Raw genomic sequence first — 21,963 nt, 5'->3', positions numbered from 1 at the left:
TCTCTGAGGTTTTAGTCTGGTTTTAGTCTGGTTTTAGTCTGCTTTTAGTCTGGTTTTAGTCTGCTTTTAGTCTGCTTTTAGTCTGCTTTTAGTCTGGTTTTAGTCTGGTTTTAGTCTGCTTTTAGTCTGCTTTTAGTCTGCTTTTAGTCTGGTTTTAGTCTGCTTTTAGTCTGCTTTTAGTCTGCTTTTAGTCTGTTTTTAGTCTGGTATTAGTCTGGTTTTAGTCTGGTTTTAGTCTGCTTTTAGTCTGATTTTAGTCTGGTTTTAGTCTGGTTTTAGTCTGGTATTAGTCTGGTTTTAGTCTGCTTTTAGTCTGGTTTTAGTCTGCTTTTAGTCTGGTATTAGTCTGGTTTTAGTCTGGTATTAGTCTGGTATTAGTCTGGTTTTATTATGGTTTTATTCTGGTTTTATTCTGGTTTTAGTCTGGTTTTATTCTGGTTTTAGTCTGGTTTTAGTCTGGTTTTATTCTGGTTTTATTCTGGTTTTATTCTGGTTTTAGTCTGGTTTTATTCTGGATAAGAGCGTCTGCTAAATGACTTAAATGTAATGTAAATGTGTAGTCTGGGGTGAATGAGAATATATAAATGTATACACCTTTCGCCAAATACATTTAAACTCAGTTCTTCACCATTCCTGACATTTAATCCTAATTAAAATTCCTTGTCAAGATCAGTTAGCCTCACCACTTTATTTTAAGAATGTGAAATGTCAGAATAATAGTAGAGAGAATGATTTATTTCAGCTTTTATTTCTTTCATCACATTCCCAGTGGGTCAGAAGTTTACATAAACTCAATTAGTATTTAGTAGCATTGCCTTTAAATGATTTAACTTGGGTCAAACGTTTCAGGTAGCCTTCAACAAGCTTCCCACAATAAGTTGGGTGAATTTTGGCCCATTCCTCCTGACAGAGCTGGTGTAACTGAGTCAGATTTGTAGGCCTCCTTGCTCGCACACTCTTTTTCAGTTCTGCCCACACATTTTCTATTGGATTGAGGTCAGGGCTTTGTGATGGCCACTCCAATACCTTGACTTTGTTGTCCTTAAGCCATTTTGCAACAACATTGGAAATATGCTTGGGGTCATTGTCCATTTGGAAGACCCATTTGCGACCAAGCTTTAACTTCCTGACTGATATCTTGAGATGTTGCTTCAATATATCCACAGAATTTTCCTCCCTCATGAGGCCATCTATTTTGTGAAGTGCACCAGTCCCTCCTGCAGCAAAGCACCCCAACAACATGATGCTGCCACCCACGTGCTTCACGGTTGGGATGGTATTCTTCGGCTTGCAAGCCTCCTCCTTTTTCCTCCAAACATAACGATGGTCATTATGGCCAAACAGTTCTATTTATGTTTCATCAGACCAGAGGACATTTCTCCAAAAAGTACAATCTTTGTCCCCATGTGCAGTTGCAAACCGTATTCTGGCTTTTTTATGGCAGTTTTGGAGCAGTGGCTTCTTCCTTGCTGAGCGTCTTTTCAGGTTATGTCGATATAGGTCTCGTTTTACTGTGGACATAGATACTTTTGTACCTGTTTCCTCCAGCATCTTCACAAGGTCCATTGCTGTTGTTCTGGGATTGATTTGCACTTTTCACACCAATGTACGTTCATCTCTAGGAGACAGAACGCGTCTCCTTCCTGAGCGGTATGACGGATGCGTGGTCCCATGGTGTTTATACTTGTGTACTATTGTTTGTACAGATGAACGTGGTACCTTCAGGCTACTGTTTTTTTTCTGGGGTCGTGGCTGATTTCTTTTCATTTTCCCATGATGTCAAGCAAAGAGGCACTGAGTTTGAAGGTAGGCCTTGAAATACATCCACAGGTACACCTCCAATTGGCTCAAATTATGTCAATTAGCCTATCAGAAGCTTCTAAAGCCATGACATCATTTTCTGGAATTTTTTCCAAGCTGTTTAAAGGCACAGTCAACTTAGTGTATGTAAACTTCTGACCCACTGGAATCGTGATACAGTGAATTATAAGTGAAATAATCTGTCTGTAAACAATTGTTGGAAAAATTACTTGTGTCACAAAGTAGATGCCCTAACTGACTTGCTTTAATAAGACATTTGTGGAGTGGTTGAAAGACGAGATTTAAATGACTGCATGTAAACTTCCGACTTCAACTGTATCTGTTAGTAGACAGTAGTAGTGAGTTATATCTGTTAGTAGACAGTAGTAGTGAGTTATATCCGTTAGTAGACAGTAGTAGTGAGTTATATCCGTTAGTAGTGAGTTATATCTGTTAGTAGACAGTAGTAGTGAGTTATATCTGTTAGTAGACAGTAGTAGTGAGTTATATCTGTTAGTAGACAGTAGTAGTGAGTTATATCTGTTAGTAGACAGTAGTAGTGAGTTATATCTGTTAGTAGACAGTAGTAGTGAGTTATATCTGTTAGTAGTGAGTTATATCTGTTAGTAGACAGTAGTAGTGAGTTATATCTGTTAGTAGACAGTAGTAGTGAGTTATATCTGTTAGTAGACAGTAGTAGTGAGTTATATCTGTTAGTAGACAGTAGTAGTGAGTTATATCTGTTAGTAGTGAGTTATATCTGTTAGTAGACAGTAGTAGTGAGTTATATCTGTTAGTAGACAGTAGTAGTGAGTTATATCTGTTAGTAGACAGTAGTAGTGAGTTATATCTGTTAGTAGACAGTAGTAGTGAGTTATATCCGTTAGTAGACAGTAGTAGTGAGTTATATCCGTTAGTAGACAGTAGTAGTGAGTTATATCCGTTAGTAGTGAGTTATATCTGTTAGTAGACAGTAGTAGTGAGTTATATCCGTTAGTAGACAGTAGTAGTGAGTTATATCCGTTAGTAGACAGTAGTAGTGAGTTATATCCGTTAGTAGACAGTAGTAGTGAGTTATATCCGTTAGTAGACAGTAGTAGTGAGTTATATCCGTTAGTAGACAGTAATATTGAGTTATATCTGTTAGTAGACAGTAGTAGTGAGTTATATCTGTTAGTAGACTGTAGTAGTGAGTTATATCCGTTAGTAGACAGTAGTAGTGAGTTATATCTGTTAGTAGACAGTAGTAGTGAGTTATATCTGTTAGTAGACAGTAGTAGTGAGTTATATCTGTTAGTAGACAGTAGTAGTGAGTTATATCTGTTAGTAGTGAGTTATATCTGTTAGTAGTGAGTTATATCTGTTAGTAGACTGTAGTAGTGAGTTATATCCGTTAGTAGACAGTAGTAGTGAGTTATATCCGTTAGTAGACAGTAGAGTTATATCTGTTAGTAGTTATATCTGTTAGTAGACTGTAGTAGTGAGTTATATCCGTTAGACAGTAGTAGTAGTTATATCTGTTAGTAGACAGTATATTTGTAGACAGTAGTAGTGAGTTATATCTGTTAGTAGTGAGTTATATCTGTTAGTAGTGAGTTATATCTGTAGTAGTGAGTTATATCCGTTAGTAGACAGTAGTAGTGAGTTATATCCGTTAGTAGACAGTAGTAGTGAGTTATATCTGTTAGTAGTGAGTTATATCTGTTAGTAGACAGTAGTAGTGAGTTATATCTGTTAGTAGACAGTAGTAGTGAGTTATATCCGTTAGTAGACAGTAGTAGTGAGTTATATCTGTTAGTAGTGAGTTATATCCGTTAGTAGACAGTAGTAGTGAGTTATATCCGTTAGTAGACAGTAGTAGTGAGTTATATCTGTTAGTAGACAGTAGTAGTGAGTTATATCTGTTAGTAGACAGTAGTAGTGAGTTATATCCGTTAATAGACAGTAATATTGAGTTATATCTGTTAGTAGACAGTAGTAGTGAGTTATATCTGTTAGTAGACAGTAGTAGTGAGTTATATCTGTTAGTAGACAGTAGTAGTGAGTTATATCTGTTAGTAGTGAGTTATATCTGTTAGTAGACAGTAGTAATGAGTTATATCTGTTAGTAGACAGTAGTAGTGAGTTATATCCGTTAGTAGACAGTAGTAATGAGTTATATCTGTTAGTAGACAGTAGTAGTGAGTTATATCTGTTAGTAGACAGTAGTAGTGAGTTATATCTGTTAGTAGACAGTAGTAGTGAGTTATATCCGTTAGTAGACAGTAGTAGTGAGTTATATCTGTTAGTAGACAGTAGTAGTGAGTTATATCCGTTAGTAGACAGTAGTAGTGAGTTATATCCGTTAGTAGACAGTAGTAGTGAGTTATATCTGTTAGTAGACAGTAGTAGTGAGTTATATATGTTAGTAGACAGTAGTAGTGAGTTATATCCGTTAGTAGACAGTAATAGTGAGTTATATCTGTAGACAGTAATCTGTTAGTAGTGAGTTATATCCGTTAGTAGATATCAGTAGTAGTGAGTTATATCTGTTAGTAGACAGTAGTAGTGAGTTATATCTGTTAGTAGACAGTAGTAGTTATATCTGTTAGTAGAGTTATATCCGTTAGTAGACAGTAGTAGTGAGTTATATCCATTAGTAGACAGTAGTAGTGAGTTATATCTGTTAGTAGACAGTAATATTGAGTTATATCTGTTAGTAGACAGTAGTAGTGAGTTATATCTGTTAGTAGACAGTAGTAGTGAGTTATATCCGTTAGTAGACAGTAGTAGTGAGTTATATCTGTTAGTAGACAGTAATATTGAGTTATATCTGTTAGTATACAGTAGTAGTGAGTTATATCTGTTAGTAGACAGTAGTAGTGAGTTATATCTGTTAGTAGTGAGTTATATCCGTTAGTAGACAGTAGTAGTGAGTTATATCTGTTAGTAGACAGTAGTAGTGAGTTATATCTGTTAGTAGACAGTAGTAGTGAGTTATATCCGTTAGTAGTGAGTTATATCCGTTAGTAGACAGTAGTAGTGAGTTATATCTGTTAGTAGACAGTAGTAGTGAGTTATATCCGTTAGTAGTGAGTTATATCCGTTAGTAGACAGTAGTAGTGAGTTATATCCGTTAGTAGACAGTAATATTGAGTTATATCTGTTAGTAGACAGTAGTAGTGAGTTATATCTGTTAGTAGACAGTAGTAGTGAGTTATATCTGTTAGTAGACAGTAGTAGTGAGTAGTAGACAGTAGTAGTGAGTTATATCTGTTAGTAGACAGTAATAGTGAGTTATATCCGTTAGTAGACAGTAGTAGTGAGTTATATCCGTTAGTAGACAGTAGTAGTGAGTTATATCCGTTAGTAGACAGTAGTAGTGAGTTATATCCGTTAGTAGACAGTAGTAGTGAGTTATATCTGTTAGTAGACAGTAATATTGAGTTATATCTGTTGGTAGACAGTAGTAGTGAGTTATATCCGTTAGTAGACAGTAGTAGTGAGTTATATCTGTTAGTAGACAGTAGTAGTGAGTTATATCCGTTAGTAGACAGTAGTAGTGAGTTATATCTGTTAGTAGACAGTAGTAGTGAGTTATATCTGTTAGTAGACTGTAGTAGTGAGTTATATCCGTTAGTAGACTGTAGTAGTGAGTTATATCCGTTAGTAGTGAGTTATATCTGTTGGTATTTTATTTTAACTTTATTTAACTAGGCAAGTTAGTTAAGAACAAATTCTTATTGTCAATGGCGGCCTAGGAGTAGACAGTAGTAGTGAGTCTGTGTGTATGATGTCACACTGAGTTGTATCTCATTGTAACGCTTGTCTTCGTCCACCTCTGATGAGGAGTAAGAAATGTCAGACCAATGCGCAGCTCGGTAAGTGTCCATATTGTATTGAATAACGAACACTTGAACAAAAACAATAAAATGACAAAAATGAACAGTCCTGAACGGTGTCGCAAAACACAGAACAGAAAATAATCAAAGGTGAAAACTAAGTAGGGTTCTCAATCAGGGACAACCAGGCTACCTAAGTAGGGTTCTCAATCAGGGACAACCAGGCTACCTAAGTATGGTTCTCAATCAGGGACAACCAGGCTACCTAAGTATGGTTCTCAATCAGGGACAACCAGGCTACCTAAGTAGGGTTCTCAATCAGGGACAACCAGGCTACCTAAGTATGGTTCTCAATCAGGGACAACCAGGCTACCTAAGTATGGTTCTCAATCAGGGACAAACAGGGACAACCAGGCTACCTAAGTAGGGTTCTCAATCAGGGACAACCAGGCTACCTAAGTATGATTCTCAATCAGGGACAACCAGGCTACCTAAGTATGATTCTCAATCAGGGACAACCAGGCTACCTAAGTATGGTTCTCAATCAGGGACAATCAGGCTACCTAAGTAGGGTTCTCAATCAGGGACAACCAGGCTACCTAAGTATGATTCTCAATCAGGGACAACCAGGCTACCTAAGTATGGTTCTCAATCAGGGACAACCAGGCTACCTAAGTAGGGTTCTCAATCAGGGACAACCAGGCTACCTAAGTATGGTTCTCAATCAGGGACAACCAGGCTACCTAAGTATGGTTCTCAATCAGGGACAACCAGGCTACCTAAGTATGGTTCTCAATCAGGGACAACCAGGCTACCTAAGTATGGTTCTCAATCAGGGACAACCAGGCTACCTAAGTATGGTTCTCAATCAGGGACAACCAGGCTACCTAAGTAGGGTTCTCAATCAGGGACAACCAGGCTACCTAAATATGGTTCTCAATCAGGGACAACGATTGACAGCTGCCTCTGATTGAGAAACATACCAGGCCAAACACAGAAATCCCAAATGATAGAAAAAAGAACATAGACTGCCCACCCCAACTCACGCCCTGACCATACTAAAACAAAGACAAAACAAAAGGAACTAAGGCCAGAACATGACATGTTTGATATTAAAGTCCGGAGGACAGGAGATCTCTTGAAGAGCCCCCTGTTGACTCTTGTTCCTGAAAGTGTTCGTTAGTTCAGTTAGTTCAGTATGTGAAGAGAGTGAATGGATGAATATGAGAGAGTGATGCACATCGTAAGCAAGGTGAACTGGCTCTCTAGCTTTATGAAGGAGAAACCTTTACCTTCTGTAGACCAAGCTATGTTTATCTCTGTATGGTGCTATGATCCTGAAATGGAAATGTGACCAGGTTCTTGGCCCCATAGAAATGATAGAAGCTGTGTTTTAGGATGTAGGATCTCCGTACCTGCCCCTAACCAACTCTGACCCCTAACCTCTGACCCCTGCTGTGTGATGTCATCCTCTGACCCTGTGATGTCATCATCCCCAGACCCGCGGCCGCTGTACCGCGAGGAGACCATCGTGATCGCCCTGGCGTCTGTCTCCATAGTAGCGGTGCTGATCGTGGCGCTGTTCTTCGGGTACCGCATGCTGAGTGGAGACAGGAAACAGGGACTACACAACATGGACATGATGGAGGCCGCAGCCTCAGAACCCAGCCTCGACCTGGACAGTCTTAAACTACTAGAGGTGAGTAGTGGTGTTGTAGTACTTAGGGTTGCTGTTACTAGTGGTTAGGGTTATTATGACATGATGGAGGCTGCAGCCTAAGAACCCAGCCTCGACCTGGACAGCCTTAAAGGACAACTCCACCTCTTTTCAACCTCGTATTCATTCTCTCCAGCACCATACCAGTGTCTACATATGTGAAAACATGTTTCTATGAACTGTGGTTAAAAAGAGAAGAAGAAAGGTCCTGTAAAAATGTTCTTTCTATCCAGAGGGAGGGTCGTTTCTAGGCAGAGGGAGGGTCGTTTCTAGGCAGAGGGAGGGTCGTTTCTAGGCAGAGGGAGGGTCGTTACTAGGCAGAGGGAGGGTAGTTTCTAGGTAGAGGGAGGGTCGTTTCTAGGCAGAGGGAGGGTCGTTTCTAGGCAGAGGGAGGGTAGTTTCTAGGCAGAGGGAGGGTCGTTTCTAGGCAGAGGGAGGGTCGTTTCTAGGCAGAGGGAGGGTCGTTTCTAGACAGAGGGAGGGTCGTTTCTAGGCAGAGGGAGGGTCGTTTCTAGGCAGAGGGAGGGTCGTTTCTAGGCAGAAGGAGGGTCGTTTCTAGGCAGAGGGAGAGGGAGGGTCGTTTCTAGGCAGAGGGAGGGTCATTTCTTTGGAGCCAGAGGTGAGGGTCGTGTCTTTGGAGCCAGAGGGGAGGGTCGTTTCTTTGGAGCCAGAGGTGAGGGTCGTTTCTTTGGAGCCAGAGGGGAGGGTCGTTTCTTTGGAGCCAGAGGGGAGGGTCGTTTCTTTGGAGCCAGAGGGGAGGGTCGTTTCTTTGGAGCCAGAGGTGAGGGTCGTTTCTTTGGAGCCAGAGGGGAGGGTCGTTTCTTTGGAGCCAGAGGGAGGGTCATTTCTTTGGAGCCAGAGGGGAGGGTCGTTTCTTTCGAGCCAGAGGGGAGGGTCGTTTCTTTGGAGCCAGAGGGGAGGGTCGTTTCTTTGGAGCCAGAGGTGAGGGTCGTTTCTTTGGAGCCAGAGGTGAGGGTCGTTTCTTTGTAGCCAGAGGTGAGGGTCGTTTCTTTGGAGCCAGAGGTGAGGGTCGTTTCTTTGGAGCCAGAGGTGAGGGTCGTTTCTTTGGAGCCAGAGGGGAGGGTCGTTTCTTTGTAGCCAGAGAGTTGAGGGTCGTTTCTTTGTAGCTAGAGAGTTGAGGGTTGTTTCTTTGAAGCCAGAGAGGAGGGTCGTTTCTCTCTAGCCAGAGAGGAGGGTCGTTTCTCTCGAGCCAGAGAGGAGGGTCGTTTCTCTCGAGCCAGAGAGGAGGGTCGTTTCTCTCGAGCCAGAGAGGAGGGTCGTTTCTCTCTAGCCAGAGAGGAGGGTCGTTTCTCTCGAGCCAGAGAGGAGGGTCGTTTCTCTCGAGCCAGAGGGAGGGCCGTTTCTTTCGAACCAGAGGGAGGGTCGTTTTCTTGCTCTCCAGGACACCGTAAATCTCATAGTGTTTGACAATGTTTTTTTATTGATGATGTCATACAGTATGTAGACACTGGTGTTGTGCTGAACGTGGAGTTGAGTTGACCTTTAAACTCCTAGAGGTGAGACTAGAATGGCAGTGTTATCACCTTACTAGCTTATAATGGATGGCCCCTCCCTCTCTCACCCTCTATCTCTCTTCCTCTCTCCCCCTCCTTCTCTCTTACTCTCCCTCTACCCTCTCTCTTCCTCTCTCCCTCGCCCCTCTCGCTTCCTCTCTCCCCCTGCTTCTCTCTTCCTCTCTCCCCCTTCTTCTCTCTTCCTCTCTCCCTCGCCCCTCTCTCTTCCTCTCTCCCTCTCCCCACTCTCTTCCACTCTCACTCTCTGTCTCTTTCTCTCTCCCAGTTGATTGGTCGTGGGCGGTATGGCTCAGTGTATAAAGGTTCTTTAGACGAGGGTCCCGTGGCGGTCAAGGTGTTCACCTACCAGAACCGTCAGAACTTTGTCAACGAGCGAGCCATCTACCGTGTCCCCCTGCTGGAGCACGATAACATTGCACGCTTCATCGTAGGAGACGAGAGACTCACAGCCGACGGACGCGTGGAGTACCTACTGGTCATGGAGTATTACCCTCATGTGAGTACTGTACCTACTGGTCATGGAGTATTACCCTCATGTGAGTACTGTACCTACTGGTCATGGAGTATTACCCTCATGTGAGTACTGTACCTACTGGTCATGGAATATTACCCTCATGTGAGTACTGTACCTACTGGTCATGGAATATTACCCTCATGTGAGTACTGTACCTACTGGTCATGGAATATTACCCTGATGTGAGTACTGTACCTACTGGTCATGGAATATTACCCTGATGTGAGTACTGTACCTACTGGTCATGGAATATTACCCTGATGTGAGTACTGTACCTACTGGTCATGGAATATTACCCTGATGTGAGTACTGTACCTACTGGTCATGGAATATTACCCTCATGTGAGTACTGTACCTACTGGTCATGGAGTATTACCCTCATGTGAGTACTGTACCTACTGGTCATGGAATATTACCCTCATGTGAGTACTGTACCTACTGGTCATGGAATATTACCCTCATGTGAGTACTGTACCTACTGGTCATGGAATATTACCCTGATGTGAGTACTGTACCTACTGGTCATGGAATATTACCCTGATGTGAGTACTGTACCTACTGGTCATGGAATATTACCCTCATGTGAGTACTGTACCTACTGGTCATGGAGTACTACCCTCATGTGAGTACTTTACCTACTGGTCATGGAGTATTACCCTCATGTGAGTACTGTACCTACTGGTCATGGAGTATTACCCTCATGTGAGTACTGTACCTACTGGTCATGTAGTATTACCCTCATGTGAGTACTGTACCTACTGGTCATGGAATATTACCCTCATGTGAGTACTGTACCTACTGGTCATGGAATATTACCCTCATGTGAGTACTGTACCTACTGGTCATGGAATATTACCCTCATGTGAGTACTGTACCTACTGGTCATGGAATATTACCCTGATGTGAGTACTGTACCTACTGGTCATGGAATATTACCCTGATGTGAGTACTGTACCTACTGGTCATGGAATATTACCCTCATGTGAGTACTGTACCTACTGGTCATGGAGTATTACCCTCATGTGAGTACTGTACCTACTGGTCATGGAATATTACCCTCATGTGAGTACTGTACCTACTGGTCATGGAATATTACCCTCATGTGAGTACTGTACCTACTGGTCATGGAATATTACCCTGATGTGAGTACTGTACCTACTGGTCATGGAATATTACCCTGATGTGAGTACTGTACCTACTGGTCATGGAATATTACCCTCATGTGAGTACTGTACCTACTGGTCATGGAGTATTACCCTCATGTGAGTACTGTACCTACTGGTCATGGAATATTACCCTCATGTGAGTACTGTACCTACTGGTCATGGAATATTACCCTCATGTGAGTACTGTACCTACTGGTCATGGAATATTACCCTGATGTGAGTACTGTACCTACTGGTCATGGAATATTACCCTGATGTGAGTACTGTACCTACTGGTCATGGAATATTACCCTCATGTGAGTACTGTACCTACTGGTCATGGAGTACTACCCTCATGTGAGTACTTTACCTACTGGTCATGGAGTATTACCCTCATGTGAGTACTGTACCTACTGGTCATGGAGTATTACCCTCATGTGAGTACTGTACCTACTGGTCATGTAGTATTACCCTCATGTGAGTACTGTACCTACTGGTCATGGAATATTACCCTCATGTGAGTACTGTACCTACTGGTCATGGAATATTACCCTCATGTGAGTACTGTACCTACTGGTCATGGAATATTACCCTCATGTGAGTACTGTACCCACTGTGGCCTGGCTGGGATATTACCCTCATGTGAGTACTGTACCCACTGGCCTGGCTGGGATATTACCCTCATGTGAGTACTGTACCCACTGGCCTGGCTGGGATATTACCCTCATGTGAGTACTGTACCCACTGTGGCCTGGCTGGGATATTACCCTCATGTGAGTACTGTACCCACTGGCCTGGCTGGGATATTACCCTCATGTGAGTACTGTACCTACTGGTCATGGAATATTACCCTGATGTGAGTACTGTACCTACTGGTCATGGAATATTACCCTCATGTGAGTACTGTACCTACTGGTCATGGAGTATTACCCTCATGTGAGTACTGTACCTACTGGTCATGGAATATTACCCTCATGTGAGTACTGTACCTACTGGTCATGGAATATTACCCTCATGTGAGTACTGTACCTACTGGTCATGGAATATTACCCTGATGTGAGTACTGTACCTACTGGTCATGGAATATTACCCTGATGTGAGTACTGTACCTACTGGTCATGGAATATTACCCTCATGTGAGTACTGTACCTACTGGTCATGGAGTATTACCCTCATGTGAGTACTGTACCTACTGGTCATGGAATATTACCCTCATGTGAGTACTGTACCTACTGGTCATGGAATATTACCCTGATGTGAGTACTGTACCTACTGGTCATGGAATATTACCCTCATGTGAGTACTGTACCTACTGGTCATGGAGTACTACCCTCATGTGAGTACTTTACCTACTGGTCATGGAGTATTACCCTCATGTGAGTACTGTACCTACTGGTCATGGAGTATTACCCTCATGTGAGTACTGTACCTACTGGTCATGGAGTATTACCCTCATGTGAGTACTGTACCTACTGGTCATGGAATATTACCCTCATGTGAGTACTGTACCTACTGGTCATGGAATATTACCCTCATGTGAGTACTGTACCTACTGGTCATGGAATATTACCCTCATGTGAGTACTGTACCCACTGTGGCCTGGCTGGGATATTACCCTCATGTGAGTACTGTACCCACTGGCCTGGCTGGGATATTACCCTCATGTGAGTACTGTACCCACTGGCCTGGCTGGGATATTACCCTCATGTGAGTACTGTACCCACTGTGGCCTGGCTGGGATATTACCCTCATGTGAGTACTGTACCCACTGGCCTGGCTGGGATATTACCCTCATGTGAGTACTGTACCCACTGGCCTGGCTGGGATATTACCCTCATGTGAGTACTGTACCCACTGTGGCCTGGCTGGGATATTATCCTCATGTGAGTACTGTACCCACTGTGGCCTGGCTGGGATATTACCCTCATGTGAGTACTGTACCCACTGTGGCCTGGCTGGGATATTATCCTCATGTGAGTACTGTACCCACTGTGGCCTGGCTGGGATATTACCCTCATGTGAGTACTGTACCCACTGGCCTGGCTGGGATATTACCCTCATGTGAGTACTGTACCCACTGGCCTGGCTGGGATATTACCCTCATGTGAGTACTGTACCCACTGTGGCCTGGCTGGGATATTACCCTCATGTGAGTACTGTACCCACTGGCCTGGCTGGGATATTACCCTCATGTGAGTACTGTACCCACTGTGGCCTGGCTGGGATATTACCCTCATGTGAGTACTGTACCCACTGGCCTGGCTGGGATATTACCCTCATGTGAGTACTGTATCCACTGGCCTGGCTGGGATATTTCCCTCATGTGAGTACTGTACCCACTGTGGCCTGGCTGGGATATTATCCTCATGTGAGTACTGTACCCACTGTGGCCTGGCTGGGATATTACCCTCATGTGAGTACTGTACCCACTGTGGCCTGGCTGGGATATTATCCTCATGTGAGTACTGTACCCACTGTGGCCTGGCTGGGATATTATCCTCATGTGAGTACTGTACCCACTGTGGCCTGGCTGGGATATTACCCTCATTATAAACTTCATCCACTCTCTCACAGAAAAAAGCATGGGGACAATACATACATGGGGCAATACATAAGCCTCCCTGTCTTCCCTGTCTTCCCTGTCTTCCCTATCTCCCCTGTCTGCCCTGTATCCCCTGTCTTCCCTGTCTCCCCTGTCTTCCCTGTCTTCCCTATCTCCCCTGTCTGCCCTGTATCCCCTGTCTCCCCTGTCTCCCCTGTCTTCCCTGTCTCCCCTGTCTCCCCTATCTCCCCTGTCTCCCCTGTCTTTCCTGTCTTCCCTGTCTCCCCTGTCTCCCCTGTCTTCCCTGTCTCCCCTGTCTGCCCTGTCTCCCCTGTCTTCCCTATCTCCCCTGTCTTCCCTGTCTCCCCTGTCTCCACTGTCTCCCCTGTCTTCCCTGTCTCCCCTGTCTTCCCTATCTCCCCTGTCTCCCCTGTCTCCCCTATCTCCCCTGTCTTCCCTGTCTCCCCTGTCTTCCCTGTCTGCCCCTGCGCTAGATGTTCAGTTTTTTGTTATGTGATGTCCACCTTGCTATAGAGAGAAGGAATGTGAAGAGACTGACAGCTTCTCTGATCCAGGTGAATTGATTTATCAGGATCATTATAATGGATATAAGAAATGGCAACAATAGAAACAAAGGTAAAACAATACAGTACATAGTTTGCATATGTCTTTTCAGCTATTTGACGCGATCATATGTTAGCTCTAGTTGGCCAGCTAGCTAGCAAAGGAGAATTATATAGAACAACCTTTAATTGGGAGTTATCACAATAATCCACAGGTTCGCATGCCTTCACATGTCTTCACATGCCTTCACATGCCTTCACATGTCTTCACATGTCTTCACATGCCTTCACATGCCTTCACATGCCTTCACATGTCTTCACATGCCTTCACATGCCTTCACATGCCTGTCTTCACATGCCTTCACCTGTCTTCACATGCCTTCACATGTCTTCACATGCCTTCACATGCCTGCCTTCACATGCCTTCACATGTCTTCACATGCCTTCACATGCCTGCCTTCACATGCCTTCACATGCCTTCACATGCCTTCACATGCCTGCCTTCACATGCCTGTCTTCACATGCTTCACATGCCTGCCTTCACATGCCTGCCTTCACATGCTTCACATGCCTGCCTTCACATGCCTTCACATGCCTTCACATGTCTTCACATGCCTTCACATGTCTTCACATGCCTTCACATGCCTTCACATGCCTTCACATGCCTGTCTTCACATGCCTTCACATGCCTTCACATGCCTGCCTTCACATGCCTTCACATGCCTTCACATGTCTTCACATGTCTTCACATGCCTTCACATGCCTTCACATGCCTTCACATGCCTGCCTTCACATGCCTTCACATGTCTTCACATGTCTTCACATGTCTTCACATGCCCTCACATGCCTTCACATGTCTTCACATGCCTTCACATGCCTTCACATGCCTTCACATGTCTTCACATGTCTTCACATGCCCTCACATGCCTTCACATGTCTTCACATGCCTTCACATGCCTTCACATGTCTTCACATGCCTTCACATGCCTGCCTTCACATGCCTTCACATGTCTTCACATGTCTTCACATGTCTTCACATGCCTTCACATGTCTTCACATGCCTTCACATGCCTTCACATGCCTTTACATGTCTTCACATGCCTTCACATGCCTTTGCATGTCTTCACATGCCTTCACATGCCTTCACATGTCTTCACATGCCTTCACATGCCTTCACATGCCTTCACATGCCTTCACATGTCTTCACATGCCTTCACATGCCTTCACATGTCTTCACATGTCTTCACATGCCTTCACCTGTCTTCACATGCCTTCACATGTCTTCACATGCCTTCACATGTCTTCACATGCCTTCACATGTCTTCACATGTCTTCACATGCCTTCACATGCCTTCACATGCCTTCACCTGTCTTCACATGCCTTCACATGTCTTCACATGCCTTCACCTGTCTTCACATGCCTTCACATGCCTTCACATGCCTGTCTTCACATGCCTTCACATGCCTTCACATGCCTTCACATGCCTGTCTTCACATGCCTTCACATGCCTTCACATGCCTTCACATGTCTTCACACGTCTTCACATGCCTGCCTTCACATGCCTTCACATGTCTTCACATGCCTTCACATGCCTTCACATGCCTGCCTTCACATGCCTTCACATGCCTTCACATGTCTTCACATGTCTTCACATGACTTCACATGCCCTCACATGCCTTCACATGTCTTCACATGCCTTCACATGCCTTCACATGTCTTCACATGTCTTCACATGCCTTCACATGCCTTCACATGTCTTCACATGCCTTCACATGCCTTCACATGCCTTCACATGTCTTCACATGCCTTCACATGCATGTCTTCACATGACTTCACATGCCTGCCTTCACATGCCTTCACATGCCTTCACATGCCTTCACATGTCTTCACATGCCTTCACATGCATGTCTTCACATGACTTCACATGCCTGCCTTCACATGCCTTCACATGCCTTCACATGTCTTCACATGCCTTCACATGCCTTCACATGCCTTCACATGCCTGTCTTCACATGCCTTCACCTGCCTTCACATGCCTTCACATGCCTTCCTATGCCTTCACATGTCTTCACATGTCTTCACATGCCTTCACATGTCTTCACATGCCTTCACCTGTCTTCACATGCCTTCACATGTCTTCACATGCCTTCACCTGTCTTCACATGCCTTCACATGTCTTCACATACCTTCACATGTCTTCACATGCCTTCACATGTCTTCACATGCCTTCACATGCCTTCACATGCCTTCACATGTCTTCACATGCCTTCACATGTCTTCACATGCCTTCACATTCCTTCACATGCCTTCACATGCCTGTCTTCACATGCCTTCACATGCCTTCACATGCCTGTCTTCACATGCCTTCACATGCCTTCACATGCCTTCACATGTCTTCACATGTCTTCACATGCCTGCCTTCACATGCCTTCACATGCCTTCACATGTCTTCACATGCCTTCACATTCCTTCACATGCCTTCACCTGTCTTCACATGCCTTCACATGCCTTCACATGCCTGTCTTCACATGCCTTCACATGCCTTCACATGCCTGTCTTCATATGCCTTCACATGCCTTCACATGCCTGTCTTCACATGCCTTCACATGCCTTCACATGTCTTCACATGTCTTCACATGCCCTCACATTCCTTCACATGCCTTCACATGCCTTCACATGCCTTCACTTGTCTTCACATGCCTGCCTTCACATGCCTTCACATGTCTTCACATGTCTTCACATGCCTTCACATGTCTTCACATGTCTTCACATGCCTTCACATGCCTTCACATGTCTTCACATGCCTTCACATGTCTTCACATGTCTTCACATGTCTTCACATGTCTTCACATGCCTGCCTTCACATGCCTTCACATGCCTTCACATGCCTTCACATGCCTGTCTTCACATGCCTTCACCTGCCTTCACATGCCTTCACATGCCTTCCTATGCCTTCACATGTCTTCACATGTCTTCACATGCCTTCACATGTCTTCACATGCCTTCACCTGTCTTCACATGCCTTCACATGTCTTCACATGCCTTCACCTGTCTTCACATGCCTTCACATGTCTTCACATACCTTCACATGTCTTCACATGCCTTCACATGCCTTCACATGTCTTCACATGCCTTCACATGCCTTCACATGTCTTCACATGTCTTCACATGTCTTCACATGCCTGCCTTCACATGCCTTCACATGTCTTCACATGTCTTCACATGTCTTCACATGCCTTCACATGCCTTCAGCTGTCTTCACATGCCATCACATGTCTTCACATGCCTTCACATGTCTTCACATGTCTTCACATGCCTTCACATGCCTTCACATGTCTTCACATGCCTTCACATGTCTTCACATGACTTCACATGCCTGCCTTCACATGCCTTCACATGTCTTCACATGCCTTCACCTGTCTTCACATGCCTTCACATGTCTGCACATGCCTTCACATGCCTTCACATGCCTAATTATAAAATTCATAGAGTATTACCCACACATGATCCCTCAATCTTAGATAGATAGAAGCTGTTCAACAGCCTGATGGTGATAGAAGCTGTTCAACAGTCTGATGGTAATAGAAGCTGTTCAACAGTCTGATGGTAATAGAAGCTGTTCAACAGTCTGATGGTAATAGAAGCTGTTCAACAGTCTGATGGTAATAGAAGCTATTCAACAGTCTGATGGTAATAGAAGCTGTTCAACAGTCTGATGGTAATAGAAGCTGTTCAACAGTCTGATGGTAATAGAAGCTGTTCAACAGTCTGATGGTAATAGAAGCTGTTCAACAGTCTGATGGTAATAGAAGCTGTTCAACAGTCTGATGGTAATAGAAGCTGTTCAACAGTCTGATGGTAATAGAAGCTGTTCAACAGTCTGATGGTAATAGAAGCTGTTCAACAGTCTGATGGAGATAGAAGCTGTTCAACAGTCTGATGGTGATAGAAGCTGTTCAACAGTCTGATGGTGATAGAAGCTGTTCAACAGTCTGATGGTAATAGAAGCTTCTCAACAGTCTGATGGTAATAGAAGCTGTTCAACAGTCTGATGGTAATAGAAGCTGTTCAACAGTCTGATGGTCTGGTAATAGAAGCTGTTCAACAGTCTGATGGTAATAGAAGCTGTTCAACAGTCTGATGGTCTGGTAATAGAAGCTGTTCAACAGTCTGATGGTAATAGAAGCTGTTCAACAGTCTGATGGTAATAGAAGCTGTTCATCAGTCTGATGGTAATAGAAGCTGTTCAACAGTCTGATGGTGATAGAAGCTGTTCAACAGTCTGATGGTAATAGAAGCTGTTCAACAGTCTGATGGTGATAGAAGCTGTTCAACAGTCTGATGGTAATAGAAGCTGTTCAACAGTCTGATGGTGATAGAAGCTGTTCAACAGTCTGATGGAGATAGAAGCTGTTCAACAGTCTGATGGTCTGGTAATAGAAGCTGTTCAACAGTCTGATGGTCTGGTAATAGAAGCTGTTCAACAGTCTGATGGTAATAGAAGCTGTTCAACAGTCTGATGGTAATAGAAGCTGTTCAACAGTCTGATAGTAAGTCTGATGGTAATAGAAGCTGTTCAACAGTCTGATGGTGATAGAAGCTGTTCAACAGTCTGATGGTGATAGAAGCTGTTCAACAGTCTGATGGTGATAGAAGCTGTTCAACAGTCTGATGTTGATAGAAGCTGTTCAACAGTCTGATGGTAATAGAAGCTGTTCAACAGTCTGATGGTAATAGAAGCTGTTCAACAGTCTGATGGTAATAGAAGCTGTTCAACAGTCTGATGGTAATCGAAGCTGTTCAACAGTCTGATGGTAATAGAAGCTGTTCAACAGTCTGATGGTAATAGAAGCTGTTCAACAGTCTGATGGTAATAGAAGCTGTTCAACAGTCTGATGGTGATAGAAGCTGTTCAACAGTCTGATGGTGATAGAAGCTGTTCAACAGTCTGATGGTGATAGAAGCTGTTCAACAGTCTGATGGTGATAGAAGCTGTTCAACAGTCTGATGGTAATAGAAGCTGTTCAACAGTCTGATGGTAATAGAAGCTGTTCAACAGTCTGATGGTAATCGAAGCTGTTCAACAGTCTGATGGTAATAGAAGCTGTTCAACAGTCTGATGGTAATAGAAGCTGTTCAACAGTCTGATGGTAATAGAAGCTGTTCAACAGTCTGATGGTAATAGAAGCTGTTCAACAGTCTGATGGTCTGGTAATAGAAGCTGTTCAACAGTCTGATGGTAATAGAAGCTGTTCAACAGTCTGATGGTCTGGTAATAGAAGCTGTTCAACAGTCTGATGGTAATAGAAGCTGTTCAACAGTCTGATGGTAATAGAAGCTGTTCAACAGTCTGATGGTAATAGAAGCTGTTCAACAGTCTGATGGTGATAGAAGCTGTTCAACAGTCTGATGGTGATAGAAGCTGTTCAACAGTCTGATGGTAATAGAAGCTTCTCAACAGTCTGATGGTAATAGAAGCTGTTCAACAGTCTGATGGTAATAGAAGCTGTTCAACAGTCTGATGGTCTGGTAATAGAAGCTGTTCAACAGTCTGATGGTAATAGAAGCTGTTCAACAGTCTGATGGTCTGGTAATAGAAGCTGTTCAACAGTCTGATGGTAATAGAAGCTGTTCAACAGTCTGATGGTAATAGAAGCTGTTCATCAGTCTGATGGTAATAGAAGCTGTTCAACAGTCTGATGGTGATAGAAGCTGTTCAACAGTCTGATGGTAATAGAAGCTGTTCAACAGTCTGATGGTGATAGAAGCTGTTCAACAGTCTGATGGTAATAGAAGCTGTTCAACAGTCTGATGGTGATAGAAGCTGTTCAACAGTCTGATGGAGATAGAAGCTGTTCAACAGTCTGATGGTCTGGTAATAGAAGCTGTTCAACAGTCTGATGGTCTGGTAATAGAAGCTGTTCAACAGTCTGATGGTGATAGAAGCTGTTCAACAGTCTGATGGTGATAGAAGCTGTTCAACAGTCTGATGGTAATAGAAGCTGTTCAACAGTCTGATGGTAATAGAAGCTGTTCATCAGTCTGATGGTAATAGAAGCTGTTCAACAGTCTGATGGTGATAGAAGCTGTTCAACAGTCTGATGGTAATAGAAGCTGTTCAACAGTCTGATGGTAATAGAAGCTGTTCAACAGTCTGATAGTAAGTCTGATGGTAATAGAAGCTGTTCAACAGTCTGATGGTGATAGAAGCTGTTCAACAGTCTGATGGTGATAGAAGCTGTTCAACAGTCTGATGGTGATAGAAGCTGTTCAACAGTCTGATGTTGATAGAAGCTGTTCAACAGTCTGATGGTAATAGAAGCTGTTCAACAGTCTGATGGTAATAGAAGCTGTTCAACAGTCTGATGGTAATAGAAGCTGTTCAACAGTCTGATGGTAATCGAAGCTGTTCAACAGTCTGATGGTAATAGAAGCTGTTCAACAGTCTGATGGTAATAGAAGCTGTTCAACAGTCTGATGGTAATAGAAGCTGTTCAACAGTCTGATGGTGATAGAAGCTGTTCAACAGTCTGATGGTGATAGAAGCTGTTCAACAGTCTGATGGTGATAGAAGCTGTTCAACAGTCTGATGGTAATAGAAGCTGTTCAACAGTCTGATGGTAATAGAAGCTGTTCAACAGTCTGATGGTAATAGAAGCTGTTCAACAGTCTGATGGTAATAGAAGCTGTTCAACAGTCTGATGGTAATAGAAGCTGTTCAACAGTCTGATGGTAATAGAAGCTGGTCAACAGTCTGATGGTCTGGAGATAGAAGCTGTTCAACAGTCTGATGGTAATAGAAGCTGTTCAACAGTCTGATGGTAATAGAAGCTGTTCAACAGTCTGATGGTCTGGTAATAGAAGCTGTTCAACAGTCTGATACACATTCTGTCTGTCCCTCAGGTAGACAGTCTGGCTTTTCACCCAATAAATATTTGATTTCATAGTTTCAAATTCTTTGTACTGAATGATAATTTTGGGAAAGTAATATTCTCTTTAATTTGAGTATTTGTTACAGTGTAATAGGAAAGCAGCTCGGTCTCTACCTCTTCCCTGGAGCAGAGTGAGCACAGCCTGTCCTCTCTGGGCAGCCAGGTTTTTCTGTGACGACCGGTCTCTATAGCCAGACTGTCCTCTCTGGGCAGCCAGGTTTTTCTGTGACGACCGGTCTCTATAGCCAGACTGTCCTCTCTGGGCAGCCATGTTTTTCTGTGACGACCGGTCTCTATAGCCAGACTGTCCTCTCTGGGCAGCCATGTTTTTCTGTGACGACCGGTCTCTATAGCCAGATTGTCCTCTCTGGGCAGCCAGGTCAGAGCCCAGACAGAACCTGTGGTTAACGGTCAGAGCCCAGACAGAACCTCTGATTAATGGTCAGAGCCCAGACAGAACCTGTGGTTAACGGTCAGAGCCCAGACAGAACCTGTGGTTAACGGTCAGAGCCCAGACAGAACCTCTGATTAACGGTCAGAGCCCAGGTCTGACAGAACCTGTGGTTAACGTTCAGGGCCCAGGTCTGACAGAACCTGTGGTTAACGGTCAGGGCCCAGGTCTGACAGAACCTGTGGTTAACGGTCAGGGCCCAGGTCTGACAGAACCTGTGGTTAACGTTCAGGGCCCAGGTCTGACAGAACCTGTGGTTAACGGTCAGGGCCCAGGTCTGACAGAACCTGTGGTTAACGTTCAGGGCCCAGGTCTGACAGAACCTGTGGTTAACGGTCAGGGCCCAGGTCTGACAGAACCTATGGTTAACGTTCAGGGCCCAGGTCTGACAGAACCTGTGGTTAACGTTCAGAGCCCAGGTCTGACAGAACCTGTGATTAACGGTCAGAGCCCAGGTCTGACAGAACCTGTGGTTAACGGTCAGAGCCCAGGTCTGACAGAACCTGTGGTTAACGGTCAGAGCCCAGGTCTGACAGAACCTGTGGTTAACGGTCAGAGCCCAGGTCTGACAGAACCTGTGGTTAACAGTCAGAGCCCAGGTCTGACAGAACCTGTGATTAACGGTCAGAGCCCAGGTCTGACAGAACCTGTGATTAACCTTGATTTCAGTGTTGTGTAGTTTGAGACCAGGTGCCTTGATTTCAGTGTTGTGTAGAGTGAGACCAGGTGCTGCAGATTCTTGTAATGTTTTGGCCAATTCATTAATGTAGATGTTAAATAGTGTTGGACTTAGTGGACAGCCCTGTTTCACTCCACGTCCCTGAGAGACTGAGAGAAGAAGTTTGCTTATTGCCAATTTTAACCACACATCTTTTTATTTATTTTATTTTTATTTCACCTTTATTTAACCAGGTAGGCTAGTTGAGAACAAGTTCTCATTTG

The 21,963-nt window shown here is 43.9% G+C and overlaps 1 protein-coding gene across 1 annotated transcript in view; it reads left to right on the top strand.

Annotated features, from left to right (window-relative positions):
* LOC115114950 (bone morphogenetic protein receptor type-2-like) overlaps nt 1-21,963 on the top strand; it is an 83,670-nt gene that overhangs the window by 12,731 nt on the left and 48,976 nt on the right. Inside the window, 2 exon segments of the mRNA XM_065005880.1 lie at nt 7,121-7,320; nt 9,139-9,369. Of these exon segments, the coding sequence (XP_064861952.1) occupies nt 7,121-7,320; nt 9,139-9,369 (431 nt within the window).

The sequence above is a fragment of the Oncorhynchus nerka genome, linkage group LG3 (assembly GCF_034236695.1).
Source record: "Oncorhynchus nerka isolate Pitt River linkage group LG3, Oner_Uvic_2.0, whole genome shotgun sequence".
Classification (NCBI taxonomy): Eukaryota; Metazoa; Chordata; class Actinopteri; order Salmoniformes; family Salmonidae; genus Oncorhynchus; species Oncorhynchus nerka.
This window is presented reverse-complemented; position numbering and strand designations above follow the sequence as displayed.